The sequence below is a fragment of the Pelophylax lessonae genome (genome assembly GCF_965119305.1).
Source record: "Pelophylax lessonae genome assembly, chromosome: 4".
Taxonomy (NCBI): Eukaryota; Metazoa; Chordata; class Amphibia; order Anura; family Ranidae; genus Pelophylax; species Pelophylax lessonae.
In genome coordinates this window covers 282,485,623-282,500,471 of record NC_138771.1, presented here as the reverse complement: position 1 = coordinate 282,500,471, position 14,849 = coordinate 282,485,623, and the positions used below count along the sequence as shown (strand labels likewise).

At 40.7% G+C, this 14,849-nt stretch overlaps 1 protein-coding gene across 1 annotated transcript in view; it reads right to left on the bottom strand.

Annotated features, from left to right (window-relative positions):
* Positions 1-14,849, bottom strand: part of CEP290 (centrosomal protein 290) — a 255,158-nt gene that overhangs the window by 53,298 nt on the left and 187,011 nt on the right. The window contains exons 39-41 of the mRNA XM_082255322.1: positions 8,744-8,965; positions 5,388-5,513; positions 623-768 (exon numbers count right to left, since the gene is read on the bottom strand). Of these exons, the coding sequence (XP_082111448.1) occupies positions 623-768; positions 5,388-5,513; positions 8,744-8,965 (494 nt within the window). The remainder of the gene's footprint in view (positions 1-622; positions 769-5,387; positions 5,514-8,743; positions 8,966-14,849) is intronic.

Here is a 14,849-nt window from a genome sequence, read left to right as displayed (position 1 = left end):
TGCAAAATTTTACACTGTAAAGTCCTGGACATAAGTATTACATATGCCCTGTTTTTATAAAAATATGACCTCTTGCATTTTTTGTCCTTCAAGAAACATGGAGGAACTTCTGTAAACAGAACATGAAATGCTGGTGATTACAGTGCTCAGCAGACTATACACAAATGCTAAAATAAAGTAATTCTTATAAAAAAAAAAAAACTGTCATTTTGTAGGGCCATGTAAAAACTAAATCTTCAATTACTAGTTAGAAACTGAAGGTACAATTCTTAGTAGTAACATAGAGGAGAGGTTAAGACCATCACTTTCAGCATTTACTAGAACCAGATAGAATGAAGAAAGAGCGGATTTGAGGTTTAACTGGGAAGTCCTCTCTGAACTTCCTATATATTCTCATATTTTTACACATTCTGCATGTTCTACGGCTTTCCTATTTATGTAGTATAGATGAGTATATAAAGGGTATAAAAGCTGCTTTTCTTCTCCTTGGGGGTTATATTACTCAGTAAGAATGATTTCTACACATTGAGTTCACACAGAACACTTCAAAGTGACACACTGGACACAACTAATATGGTACCTAAAGCAAAAATGGGCTTTGTGTCCTGCCTGAAAAACTCACTTGGAATAAAGCTCTTTCAGGGTTGTCAGCTGTTTTGTCATAGACTCTGCTTCTTTTTCTTTATCACGTAGTTTGCTGCGCATTCCTTCTAATTTAGTTTGCCACTTCTTGCCTTCTTCCCACCTAATTATTTCTTCTTTAGAGCTCTGCAAATTGAAAACATAATTACAGTTACAGTTGCTGAATTATATGTATGTTAGATATAAGGGTTCTTTATGCTGTATAGATTGAGTTACAGAACACCAGCAAACTCTGAAAAATGATGCTAGACAGGAGTGATACTAGCAATGTCTCATATATTAACAACTGTTAGAGTAGAACTATAGGCAAAACTTTTTTTTTCATTTTAGATAGAGCAAGGGATGGTTATAACCCATCAGATTTTTTTTTTTCTCATTTGTGTCCCATTGCAGAAATTTCCCTTCACTTCCTGTCCCATAGCTAAACAGGAAGTGATAGGAAATCCCAATAAATTACGGGAATTCCTTGAGAGGGTTAATCTCCTTAACTGGGGCACAGACAGCAATAAAAACCTGACGTGTTCTAATCCTTCTCCACTCCACTCCACCTAAAACTAATAATAAAAAGTTTTGTATTTAGTTATACTTTAAGTGTTGTCGCTCCCTACAAATCAAAATGAGTAGAGGAATGTATGTTTAAAGAGTATGCTAGCCCAACATTTCATATTTCTCATGTGTGAATTGTACCATATATTTGTGTTTAAAAGTATTCTCTCAGGTGACATGCTGTTTTTTCTTCGCAATCCATTTACTACTATCCCCAAATTACTTGCAAGACTTTGAGCTATATATAGAGCAAACAATCTAACTTTCCCAATAATTAAAAAAAAAATCTGAAGCATTCAATCTGACTCTCCCAGCAAATGTTCTCCACAACCTACAGGTCACTTTTAATTTTAAATGAGCTTCCATCCATATCAATATTTAGGTATTCTTTTGTCCAGAAACTTACATATGCCTAAACCCCCCCCCCCCCTTGCTATTCCGCATCTGCACTGAGCTGTCAGCATGGTCTACCTACAGCTTTTCTTGGATTGGACGGTGTAATGTCCTCAAACACAATGTTCTCCCAAGGATTTTATACCATACAATCCCGACTCACATTCCAATGAATTGTTTTAAATTGCTACAGTCCATGCTTAACAATTTTGTCTGGGCTTAAAAAACAGCATTAGGTCTTTCGCAGACCAAAATCACAGGTTGGCATGGCACTGCCCAACATTGAACACTGCTACTTATCCACTCACTTTACACACAGTGCTTCTTTGAAGTCACCACTTTAAGCATACATCCTACCATTCCTTCGACATGGAGAGCTTGCAGTAATGCTTTTTCAGTATATGGCTTCTCTATATCTCCCTCCCCACCGCTATCTATAGTGGAATAACCTGACTTCACACCAGGTAAAAGTTATTCGAATGACCTCCTCACTTCATTTGAACAGGAATCCAGGCCAAGGACACCTTTCAACATGCCCTCTGGTTCACCTACAAGCTATTAATCACGGGGTCTTCGCAGCCTATGTGTCGCTTCCTTGACCAGTGGGAATCAGCCTCCACACAGCAATTACACCTCCAGCCAGAAACAAAATCCTTACATTATCTTTCCGCTATTCCATAAGTAGTAAATACCAAGAACCAAACTTGTCACACAGTGGTACCACACACCTAAGCCTTTACACACACCTTGGTATTGCAAACCTAAGAGTTTACACTCCAATAACGCATCTGCATCTGACTTATGCTGGCAGTGTGATTCGCCACAGGTGGATTTACTACACATTTTCTGGTCCTGTTCATGAATACAGAACTTTTTGACCCAAGTAATCACCTTGACCCAATGATTCACCAACTGTCATATTACAAAAGACCCCTGCTTCTTCCCTCTTCACCATAATGACTTCCCTTTCAAAATCTACAAAAACTTGGTGGTGATCCACCTAGTCAATGCAGCCTGATCTTGCATCCCAACCCTATGGGATCCCATCCATTATTCAGCAATGGCTCAGACAAATTGAGCAAGCATATGGAAGACCTTGCTAGCTCACTCAGGGGGGCCGCTTTCAAATTACTGTATGGTTCTACTGGTTGGACTTCTCCTATGCTGATAAATATAAACAACCCATTGAAGGTGTACTCCCCCTTCCCTGGCCCTCTGGAGTTCAATATCCTACCCTATTTTATTCTCTTTTACCCCATATCTACTTGTGATATCACTGCCACTATTTCAGGCACTCTGTGCTTTCCCTGTCTAACTGACTGACTGCGTTGATGGGGGAATCTAGCGATTTTCTTTCCTGCAACCCTATTAGTTTAGTTACCCTTATCTTGATTCTCCCATGCCAGTGAAAAAAATACAACCTAGACCACTCCTCTGCACCATTCATATATTATTAAAACCTTGACCCTTCACATTACTAAGCCTTCAATTTTATTTATTTTTTTCTCCTCAAAAATGGACAAAATAAAGGCATCACATTTATACCACACTACACGTTTCTTCCACAACACTTCCTGACCCACCCAGTTTTACTAGTTCTCTCTCCCACTTTTCTATATTTGACTCTGCATCTCTGATTAAATTGGTCTCTAATATTAAATATTTCACCAGCATACTCAATCCTATTCCCACCAATTATTTTTTAATCCTGTTTTAGTTCTCTATGCCCTATTATTCTCAAAAGTAGAACCATCTGTGGGGCATCCTCAAATGGAAGGTGGAGGAGCGCAAGGTCTCTAACATCCACCAGCTCCATGATGTCATCATGGAGGAGTGGAAGAGGACTCCAGGGCAACCTGTGAAGTTATGGTGAACTCCATGCCTAAGAAGGTTAAGGCAGTGCTGGAAAATAATGGTGGCCACACAAAATATTGACACTTTGGTTCCAATTTGGACATAATCACTTAAGGGTGTACTCACTTTTGTTGCCAGCGGTTTAGACATTAATGGCCGTGTGTTGAGTTATTTTGAGGGGACAGCAAACTTACCCTGTTATACAAGCTGTTCACTCACTACTTTACATTGTAGCAAAGTGTCATTTCTTCAGTGTTGTCACATGAAAAGATATAATGGGATTTTTGACTTACCGTAAAATCCATTTCTCTGATGTTCATTGAAGGACACAGCTCCTGATTCTTCTTAACCATTGGGTTATACTGCCCCCTACAGGAGTAGGACACTAGGCTGGAAAAAGCTGGACTATGCCTATGGGCAGTTCCAGGGGGTATACACCCACTCTCAGCTATAGGAACTCAGTTTTGTTACAAGCAGTGTCAGAAGAAATCCAACTCCACAGAGGGGTGGGTGCTATGTCCGTCAATGAACAACAGAGAAATGGATTTTACAGTAAGTCAAAAAACCCATTTTCTCTTTTGTTCATTGACGGACACAGTTCCTGATTCTTTTTAACCATTAGAATAGTATCGATCCTCCCTTGGGTCCTCTATGAACATATTCCACTAGTTACTAAATTGTATACTTTTATACTGATACTATGTTGTATTATCTTTATAGACATAAATTTACGCATCTACTCTTGAAGAAGTGAGCTGTGTCTCACGAAATGCATTGAGTCCCAAGATGTTTATATACCATCATGTAACTTCCATTGTCATATACCTACACAGTTGAGACCACCTTAGGAAGGAATGACGGACAGAGGCAAAGCACCACCTTATCCTTGTGAAGCACCATACGGTGAACATCAGGATAACGCCATCAGTTCTGACACCCTGCATACAGAGGTGATAGCCACCAAAGAAGGTACCCATCTGGGGCAACGTAAGCAGGCAAACCTGCCAAAAATTTTCAAAGAGAGGCTTCAGTAGAGCTGAAAGAACCACATTAAGATTCCATGGCGGCAACGTAGCCCGCACTGAAGGAACCAAATGTTGGACACCCTGAAGAAAAGTACGCACCATGGAGTGTGTGGCCAAAGGTCGTTGAAAAAAGACCGCCAAAACCCGATACCTGGCCCTTGATGGTACTCAAGGCTAATTTTTGTTCAAACCCCCGTTAAAGGAAGGTTAAGCTCCGATCCACCAAGAAGGAGCGAGGATGAACCCCAAGAGACTCACACCACGCAATGTACATCTTCCACGTATGATGGTAGATCTTCCTAGAGGTAGATTTCCAAGCTTTTAATAGTGTAGGAATCACAGATTCAAACAAACCCCCACCCTTTAGCATCTGGCATTCAACATTAATACAGAAGAATATTGCTTTCACCTAAAAGTGAAAAAACTGGAAGTTTCAGTTACAGTAATCAGACTAAGTTTGGCAGGCCGTATATGGTGCAAATTCCCATTAATCCCCCATCAACACAGACAGTACTGACAGGGGAATCAGCAATTGTCTTCTCCTGGCAGGGAAAGCCATCCCCGCCAGGAGAAGACAGTGATTATCGCTAGCAGCTGCTTGCGATAATCAAAAGCGAATTCGGCAGACTGGTTGTATCCAAGTTGATCTATCAACTTGGTACATTCAGCCTGCCCATTAACGTTCAAAACAGCCGAGAACTGAACCGTGTATGGCGGGCCTTAGTCAGAAGCTATAATTGTCTACAATTTGATACAGAGGCAACACTATTCATCACAGAAAAATCACAGAAAAATGACACTTTCCCTTTAAAGCACCAAGTGATATCCTGTGACAAGTATTACAAACAGCTTTATTTCTAGATTAAGCAGGAATAAACTGGATGATGCAGTCACTAAATAATTGCCACATAGACACTCTAATCACACCTTATCTTCTCGTGCAGGTTTTCTTTCAGCTTCTTCACTTTTCTTCTCCAACTCCAGTTCAAGCTTTTTAATTTTCTTCTGAAGCTCATCTATCATGCTCTGTTTACTGTCCAGATCGGACTTGCTCTGAAAAGATACGGACATTGAAAATGTTAGCTATAATCCTGTTAAAAGAGTAACATTTACATAAAGTAGTGAGAGCTGAAGGACGTTTTTTAATGGGATTCTATAATCAACAGTGAGAATTTTAGATTAACATGTAAACATAACCTTTTTCAATGAGCATTGCTTCTTAGCTATTTTTGCAGTAAACATTCTGCACTTCACAGAGCCTGTTAATAAGAGCAGTGATGTACAGTTACTCATACCAGCCAGAGAGATTTCAGTTATCAGCTTGTGGTAGCCATAATGATAAAAAGTGAACTCTGCTTTGCATGGATTACTGTAGGGGTTTCTAATAGCTACCTCTGCTGAAAATTATATGGTAAGATTTGCTCAGGATTTTATTTCTTTTGCTGGTTTGCTACATCATTTTTAAGCAAGGCTGACCATACAGTTATGCTGCCAACACAGGTGTCCCCTTCACGCTTCATGTTAGAAATGGATTATGGGTGGACAGTCCTTTAGGCTTCGCCGGCTCTGTTAATCTGAACTCATTAAAGCAAGTCACAAAAGAGAACCATGAAATGTGCAGTTAGATGGATTTTCAGAGATATTTTTGAGATGCTTTTGAACTTAAATTTAACAATTTCCTTAGTGATTTAATATATGCATTGAGCAGCTACTGTATTGAACAGCTACATTCACAGGAGGGGGCTATAAAGGAATAAAATAATTAAAAAAATATATTTTATTTTTACAGTGATGGTTTATGGGTGATTTAACCAATTTACAAAACGTTTGCAATGTTTGCAAACCATAGGTAAAACAAAGTAGTTTGACACAGATTTAAAAGCAAAGGGAAATCCATTCTTGAAACATAACCAAACTCAAAAGAAAAAATATAATATATTGCTGCTTGCTAGTCCTTAGTTGTGGTGGCTGCATTTGTTATTTTCCAGGCTATTTACTATTATTTATTCCTGAAAATAACACACTTCCTTATCCCTTTTTGTCTACACTCATTTCTCCACTGTATCTATGGAGGGGGCCATGGCTGTCACACAGGCTGGACTTCAAATATGTCTGCCTTTGTTCATGGCTATGATGTAGTGGATTAAACAGGCTAGTAGTTTACAATAGAAAAGATAAAGATGTTTGTGTTTTCTTTTTAGGTGACAAAGTGTAAACCCCTGTTCACACTGGGGCGACCTGTCAGGCGACCTGGTCGCCTGACAGGTCGCCTTCCATAGAGAAGCTGCGGACCCGTTCTAATAGGAGCGACACAAGTCGCTCCGACTTAGAAAAAGGGTCCGGAGCTTCTTTGGGGCGACCCGGAGCGACCTGCATAGACTTCAATGTTATGAAGTCCGTGCCGGCCGCTCCGAGGTCGCGGTGCGAGCAGCGCGCCGCGACCTATGAGGTCGCCCGGCAAAGTAGCGTCGCCCCAGTGTGAACGGGGGCTCAGGGACACTGTTTTTTGGAAAGATCAACATGTATTTTATTTGCTGAAAATGACCTTAGCCTGAAAAATGCAGCCCCCACATCTAATGCCTGATAAACCGCAATATACTACGTTTTTGTTTTCAGGTTTAGATAGGCTTTAAATAGCTGTCCAATGTATACCCAGGGAAAAATTTCCCCTATTTTTCTGATACAGTGACAATTACAAAACTTAGGCTTTCTCAATGTTTTCTGTCCCAGTGACAATGGTCTTAAGGAACAATAGAGTAGGTGAATCTCACCAGTTGAAACACAGATGGCACAGAGGTCTTCGCTGTTTCACACTTCATTTACTCCTAGGTGATTTGAATTGCGGGTGATTGACTGAGTACCTAAAGCAGAGACAGTGAGTATACCCCCTGGGACTGCCAATAGGCGTAGCCAGACTTTTTTCCTGCCTAGTGTCCTACTCCTGTAGGGGGCAGTATAACCCAATGGTTAAGAAGATCAGGAGCTGTGTTCGTCAATGAACGAAGGAAAAAACGCGGGGTGTTTGTAAAGCCATTACTTGTAAATGGCACCCCAATCGCGGTACGATTTTGTTGCGGTTGTCATGCATTAAATTGTGCTGCAATCATGGCAAAACTGCAACGCGCGACGCTGTCGCCCAAAAGAAGCACCTGCTCCTTTGCGAGCGACAAGCTTAGCATTCTGCGATTTTGCCACGATTGCAGCTTGATTTATCGAGTAACAATCGCGACAAAATCTCACCACTATTGGAGTGCCAATAACCAGAATCACGGCAATTTCGCCTAGGTGTGAATGGGGCCTAAAGTATAATATTCAGAAGCCAGACTATTCTAGAACATGCATATTAAATTGGCAAACCTGCCACAACTTCTCAAATTGCTACCTTGACTTGAGCAAATATTATTTTATCTACAAACATGGTAAATTGTCCTTATGAAAACCAAATGATTAAAGTGGAACTTCACTCTCTCAGTCAACATTGACTATTTTTAATACTTATGCTACTAGCATTAGTAAATAGATAGGAAAGTATATAGTATTTACTTATTTTAAACATTTTTTTTTTGTTATATTTCTTTAATTACTGCTTAGTTTCCATGCCTAGGAAAATGATGTCAAACATTTCAGGAGCCTTCAGGAGGTGAGGAGGGGTTTTCTCAGCTAAGCACATCCTCCTGCCTGTATGCCTGAGCAGATGGATTCCAGGAAGTAAATGCTATATAGACCATCTACCCTTATTCAAGATGGCCACAGCCAGAAATTTTAGGGTAATATTTTTCAAAGTGATTTCTTAACAAAATAAAGCATGGAGACATGCTTTTGGTTTGTGGTGCTCAGATACAGTGACGTTCCACTTTAACCAAACACACACAGTTTTAAGCATGCTGGACATTCTTTGCAAGCAATGAAACAATGAACTGAGCAACATCAGCTGCAGAATAGGTTGATATTTGAGCTTTTGGTGGCTCTGTTGGATTACCCTGAATTGACAAAAGTAAATTTAAAGATAGACTTTGCTGAGTGGAAAATTTTTGGCTGAACATCCTATGAGATACAGTCTCTGTTCAGGTATTAAGGTAGTCGCAGGTGAATACAATAGTAACCAGTGGAGATTCTCCTTGCAGAGCCGCTACTCATGGGCTAAATTAGAGGAATCTAACAAGATATGGCTATCTTTACATACACTACTCAGTTTTTTCTCATAGTACAGATAGGAACTTGCTATATGTATTGTCACCAATTATTGTTGCAGAGACAATGTAAAGGAACAGTAGGATATGTACCTGTACGCTGCTCATCAAACGTTTCACCCTTTTTTTCAGTTCCTCATTTTCCTTATCTACTTCATCTTTTTCCTTCTGTAGCTTATTAAGGGTTTTCTGCTTTGTTCGCAGCTCTTGGTTTAGGTTTTCAAGGTCTTCTGTGAGGTTATTCTCTCTAGCCTTGCTAGTTTTTAGGGCCTCTTTAAGCTTTAGTTGTAGCTCATTTAAATCTTCAATCCGTGCCTGTAACGATAATATCATGTCTCTTCACAATTAAATTTGCCTACTTAAAATACCACAAAGGAATTAGGTTTCGGATTAAAACTCTGTAATCAGCTTTTAAGTTAAGAAAGGATAATGTAACAATTTTCATTTGCAACCAACCCAAGCACCAGGGGACATCATTTGCAAGGAGATGCTTAATGAGAGAATTTGCTTCGAATGAATTATTTAACTCTTGTATCCACACAACGAATATCAATAAAACAAGCCAGACTACACAGGTTACTGAAATGCTTTCCATGTTAGCTCACCTCACTCTACCTATTGATTTAAAGATCAATACCATGTCAAATGGCAAAATAATATAGAAATACCAAGTGGGATCATTGCATCTTTTCCAAAAATGCCAATAGGAAACTGGCTGTGTGTAAATAGTGCACAACAAGTTAAAAATATATATACATTTTAGTATTAGACTGCAAATATCACCCACTGAATTTTCCATAGTGTAAAATAAATTAATCTCCCACATGGAGAGTAAGATTTCTTGGTAATCACCCCTGGAAGTGGTGGGTACATGTGTACAAAGATCTCACAGGAAGAACATCCAAAGAGAAGAGAGGCTAAGGGGTGATCTGAAGATGTCTTCCCTGAACTATCATTTTCTGGACTAATGCTGTGTTTGGAAAACCAGCTGTATTGAGACTCAGCTCCAGTTCCCAATTTCACCTGGTGTAATGCCTGCTGGCCTATTCTAATACTGGTGAGCAACCAGTCACATACAGTTGTGCTCTAGTGATCCTATTGTATCAAAATATTTGGACTTTAACAAGCAATGATAAACTGACACTTGGATTTCACTATTGTCCACAAGTGATTTGCTGTAAAGTGGATCTCTTGTGATCCAATGAGATTAAACCATGATTTCACTTGTGAACCTAAACCGACTTTAGGGTTTTCGCTCCAGCATCTATGCCCCCGTTTGGCGTGTTCCACTGAATGTGCAGGTCAAGGTAGACGTCTGCCCTGATTCCATATAATCCACAGAACAATCAGAGAAAAATCTCAGCCACCGCACACCTTACAAGCCCAGCGTGTAGTAAGTGACAGCACCCTTAGTGTAGCTCCATCCAGGCCACATCCCCCGACATTTTTGCCCTACACACAGGGCTTAGTCATGGGGATAAGCTGCTTTGGTGGGGCGAAACATGTCACGGGCGTGGCCTTGATTAAGCTAGGCTGAGGCTGCTATCATGACTTCACTTGTGAACCTAAACCGACTTTAGGGTTTTCGCTCCAGCATCTATGCCCCCCCCCCCATTTGGCATGTTCCACTGAATGTGCAGGTCAGGGTAGACGTCTGCCCTGATTCCATATAATCCACAGAACAATCAGAGAAAAATCTCAGCCACTGCACACCTTACAAGCCCAGCCTGTAGTAAGCACCCTTAGTGTAGCTCCATCCAGGCCACAGCCCCCGACATTTTTACCCCCTTCACAGGGCTTAGTCATGGGGAAAAGCCATGGGGCGAAACATGTCACGGGCGTGGCCTTGATTAAGCTAGGCTGAGGCTGCTATCACTTACTAGACTCTGGGCTCGTATGGTGTGCAGTGGCTGAGATTTTTCTCTGTTTGTTCTAAAGATTTCACTTGTACATGAATGTATGCAAGTAAGTTCACCACAGTAATTGAGGCCGAATACAGCCCCGTGGTAATCGCAAAGCAACTTTGGTCCAACCACATCATGCCTGCATTTCTCCCGTCTCTGCAGGAAATGACCTACAGTCATGTGATAAATGTAAAGATAGGTACAAATTTAGCAACATGTTACACCTGTATTTAGGGTGTAACATGTTGCTATGCAGGAGCCCCCCCCCCCCCTTCCCAACAAGTTCCTACATGCGACAGAGGGCAGGAGTTCTGCTCCCCTGCAGTTGCTATCGCATTGAAAATTGGTGATGACTGCACAGCCATGTCAATCATTTAAAGAGATCTGTGACTGAAGAAACTACAAGTCCCATCTGCCAACGCAGCAGACAGCTTGTAGTTCTCAATGGGCTATAGTTGGGCAAAATAATTATTTAATCCCCTGCAGATTTTGTAAGTTTGCCCACTTACAAAAAAATAAAGGGTCCATAATTTTTATCATAGGTTTATTTTAAATGATAGAGACAGAATATCAACCAAAAATCCAGAAAAAAACACATAATACAAATGTTATAATTTGAGTTGCAGTTCAGTGAGTGAAATAAGTATTTGATCCAACAATACTTCTGGCTCCCACAAATTGGTTACAGTATATGCTCATGTGGTACACAGATTAGTCCTGTCAATTTAAGAAGGTGCTCCTAAAAACGGACAACTTGTTATGTGTATAAAATACACCTGTCCATAGAATCTCTTTCTTCCATTCAAACCTCACTATTAAAAGCAAGACCAAAGAGCTCTCAAAAGGACATCAGGGACAAGATTGTAGATCTGCACAAGGCTGCAAAAGCCAATCAGCAAATAGCTTGGTGAGAAGGAAACAACTGTTGGAGCAATTCTTTTCAAATGGAAGAAATACCAAAATAACCATCACTTTGCCCTCGGTCTGGAGCTCAATGCAAGATTTTGCCTCATGGGGTAAGGATAATCATAAGAAAAGTGAGGGATCAGCCCAGAACTACACGGAAGGAACTTGTGAATGATCTCAAGGCAGTTGGAACCACAGTCATCAAACAAACCATTGGTAACACAATATGCCTCCATGGATTGAAATCCTGTAGTGCCCGCAAGGTCCCCCTCCTCAAGAAGGCACATGTACAGGCCTATCTTAAGTTTGCCAGTGAACATCTAAATGTTTGAGAGAAGGATTGGGAGAAAGTGCTGTGGTCAGATGAGACCAAAATTTTGCTTTTTGGCATTAACTCGACTCGCTGTGCTCTGAGGAAGAAAAATGCAGACAATGACCCTAAGAACACCATCCCTACAGTCAAGCACCGAGGTGGAAACATTACGCTTTGGGGTTGTTTCTCTGCTAAAAAATACAGGCCGACTTTGAGGGGCCAATTGACAGGCCATGTACTGAAGAATCTTGGATAACCTTCTTCCCTCAGCCAGAGATGGGTCTTGGATGGGTCTTCCAGCATGACAATGACCCAAAACATACCACCAAGGCAACAAAGGAGTGGCTCAAAAAGAAGCACATTAAGATCATAGATTGGGCTAGCCAATCTCCAGACCTTAATCCTATAGAACATTTATGAAAAAAGCTTAATTTCTTTGTAAGTGGGCAAACTTACAAAATCTGCAGGGGATCAAATAATTATTTTCCCTACTGTATAAGCATGCTGATAATGGAAAATGGAAAGCCCGTACAGAGATATGGGCAAAAAGCTGGAGAATTGCACTCAAGATCCATGATGCCTCCAAAAACATGTGCATTTCATTTTTTACAAAATGGGAATGTAATATAGCTGGGAAATATTGGATTTTTTTTTGTGAAATTGGCTATCTCTAAAGCTGTCCATACACTATATAATTGTCTTGTACAATTTTCCTTTAGATTTAAAAAAACATATAATATGAGGTCAAACCAAAACACTTTCAATTTGTATGCAATCAGGCAGGCCCCCGCATTACATAGTTGAAGGTAAATTGAAATAAATCTAAAGAAAATTGAATAAGAAAATTGTATAATGTATGGCCCGCCTAATCCAGATACAGCGTGCGATGAAGTCAACTTATCTGCACAATTTGGTGTTAAAGCTGAAATTATCACTTGTATACCAGAATTAAAATATATATCCCAAGCTTGATCAACCTGGCGAATTCTAAAACATTCCTCAGTGGTACCGCTGTGGTACGTATTTTGAATCTGGCAGTTCCCGGTTGGTCGTATGCCCGCCATTGCCATGAACGCTATCCTGTTTAAGTATGTTGAACTTTCTTTTTCAATGCTAATCCACGTTGGTCTCTTTTATTGTATCCAGAGCTTTGTATTTATGACATGTATGCTTGTTGTTGCCTTATCCTCAATAAATTTTTTTAATGGAAAAAAAAAAATAAAAAAAAAAAATATATATATATATATATATATATATATATCCCAAAAAATAGGCACGAAAACTGTGCACAGAGGTAGATGTTGCACACCTTTGACCAGTTTCAGAAAGATTCTCCATTTATTGAACAAAGGTTTTTCACATCTCTAAAGTTGGGTACAAACAGGCCAAATGTCAGAAAACAACAACCGGTTAAAAAAACAAAACAAAACAGCCGACATTCGGCCCGTGTGTATGTCGGTCGTGCATGCTGGAAAACCAGCAGCCGATCAACTCCTGATCAGAGCTCTAAGCCAATGGCAGTGTTCCAGAGGGGGGGAGTCCTCCTGTCAGAACACAACACCTCAGCGGGGAAGATCGCCAAACTAACATCGCATGGTTAGTACAGTGGCTCCAACTGGAGCTTACAGTTTTTTTTTTTTGTGCAATCCGTGGGGTTGAATAAAAAAAAAAAAACTGTGTGTACCAGGCTTAAGAGAGAACGGTTTGATTGCGTTACCGCTAGCTCAAACAATAGAACTCTATTCCAGGCTAGTTACATGCTCATGGTTAGTGGTGTTAGTAGTTCCCATAAAAAAAACAGCTGCGTGAACACTGCTTTAATGTAGAACATATGGTATTGTATCCTATACCAAGATGAAGCCAGTTACCTTGGCACCAAAAAACTTGAGCTGGGATCTCTGGGCGAATTCAAGTATCAGGTGACAAAGACTGTTTAGAGCTTACTTGAATGATGGACAGTGGAGCTCATGGCTGCAGGTTTCACTAAAAGGTGAGGTTAAAAGATGCATGGAACTGCTGAGACAGATAGTTCCGTATGGGCATTTCTTTGGTTTCTGGACTGCTGTGACTTGTACTTCAACATTGTCTTTCTGGACTCTAATTTTCCCTTTGCTCTTTCTGCAACTGCTGTCTGTGTGGTCCTAAAGCTGCGGCCAGGACGTACAACCCTCTGAGGATAAGTTTGTGAAGGACCTCTGCCCACTTGATCTCCTTCCCCCTGCCACTCTGCCTAGACTTCCCCACATGAGACTTCTGTTGCCTGGTGAGTCCCTAAACCCTTGCTATGCCTACTGCTGCCTGTCCCTCATTGTGCCTTTATTGTTGCCCTTTGATCCTGGATTAAGGTCTTGCTGTACCAGATTGCAGCCTGCCCTGTTGTGTCTGGATTGTGGCCTTGCCCTGCTGTACCAGATTGCTGTTAATCCCTATGCCTTGATTGTTGCCTTTGACCCTGGATTTAAGTCTTGCTGTACTATAATGCAGCCTATCCCTGTTGTGCCTGGATTGTGGCCCTGAACTTAAAGTGGTTGTAAAGGCACAAGGCTTTTTCCCCTTCATGCATTCTATGCATGAAGGTAGAAAACCTTTTGTGTGCATGAGCCCCCCCCCCCCATTACTTACCTGAACCCCTTCTTGATCCAGCGAAGTCCACGAGAGCTTGCCTCTCTGGGGACTTGCACTTCTGATTGGCTTTTGGCAGCAGCGGGAGCCACAGCCACTGAGCTGAGGATTATTGCCCTGTGGCCTTCCCCTTATCGGACTCCCTGCTTTTTCCAGCCCCCCTCCAAATAAAGAATCCCTTAGCAAGGGGCCCTAAAACCACACTTGATCTCAACGTGTGTTCTGATCCACCCACAATTCCGTCACAGTGAACTTATCCTTTATGTAAACCCCATGAAAATTGCTGACTTTTTCAACACATTTAAACAGGCAAATATTAGATCTTGATTTAAATAGTAATGATAGATAAAGGTGATGCACTTGAACAAATAAAACACACAATTGATATGGTACATACATTTTCATGATCTAATGAGAAAAAAAAAAAGATAAGACTATGTACAATCCTTACATT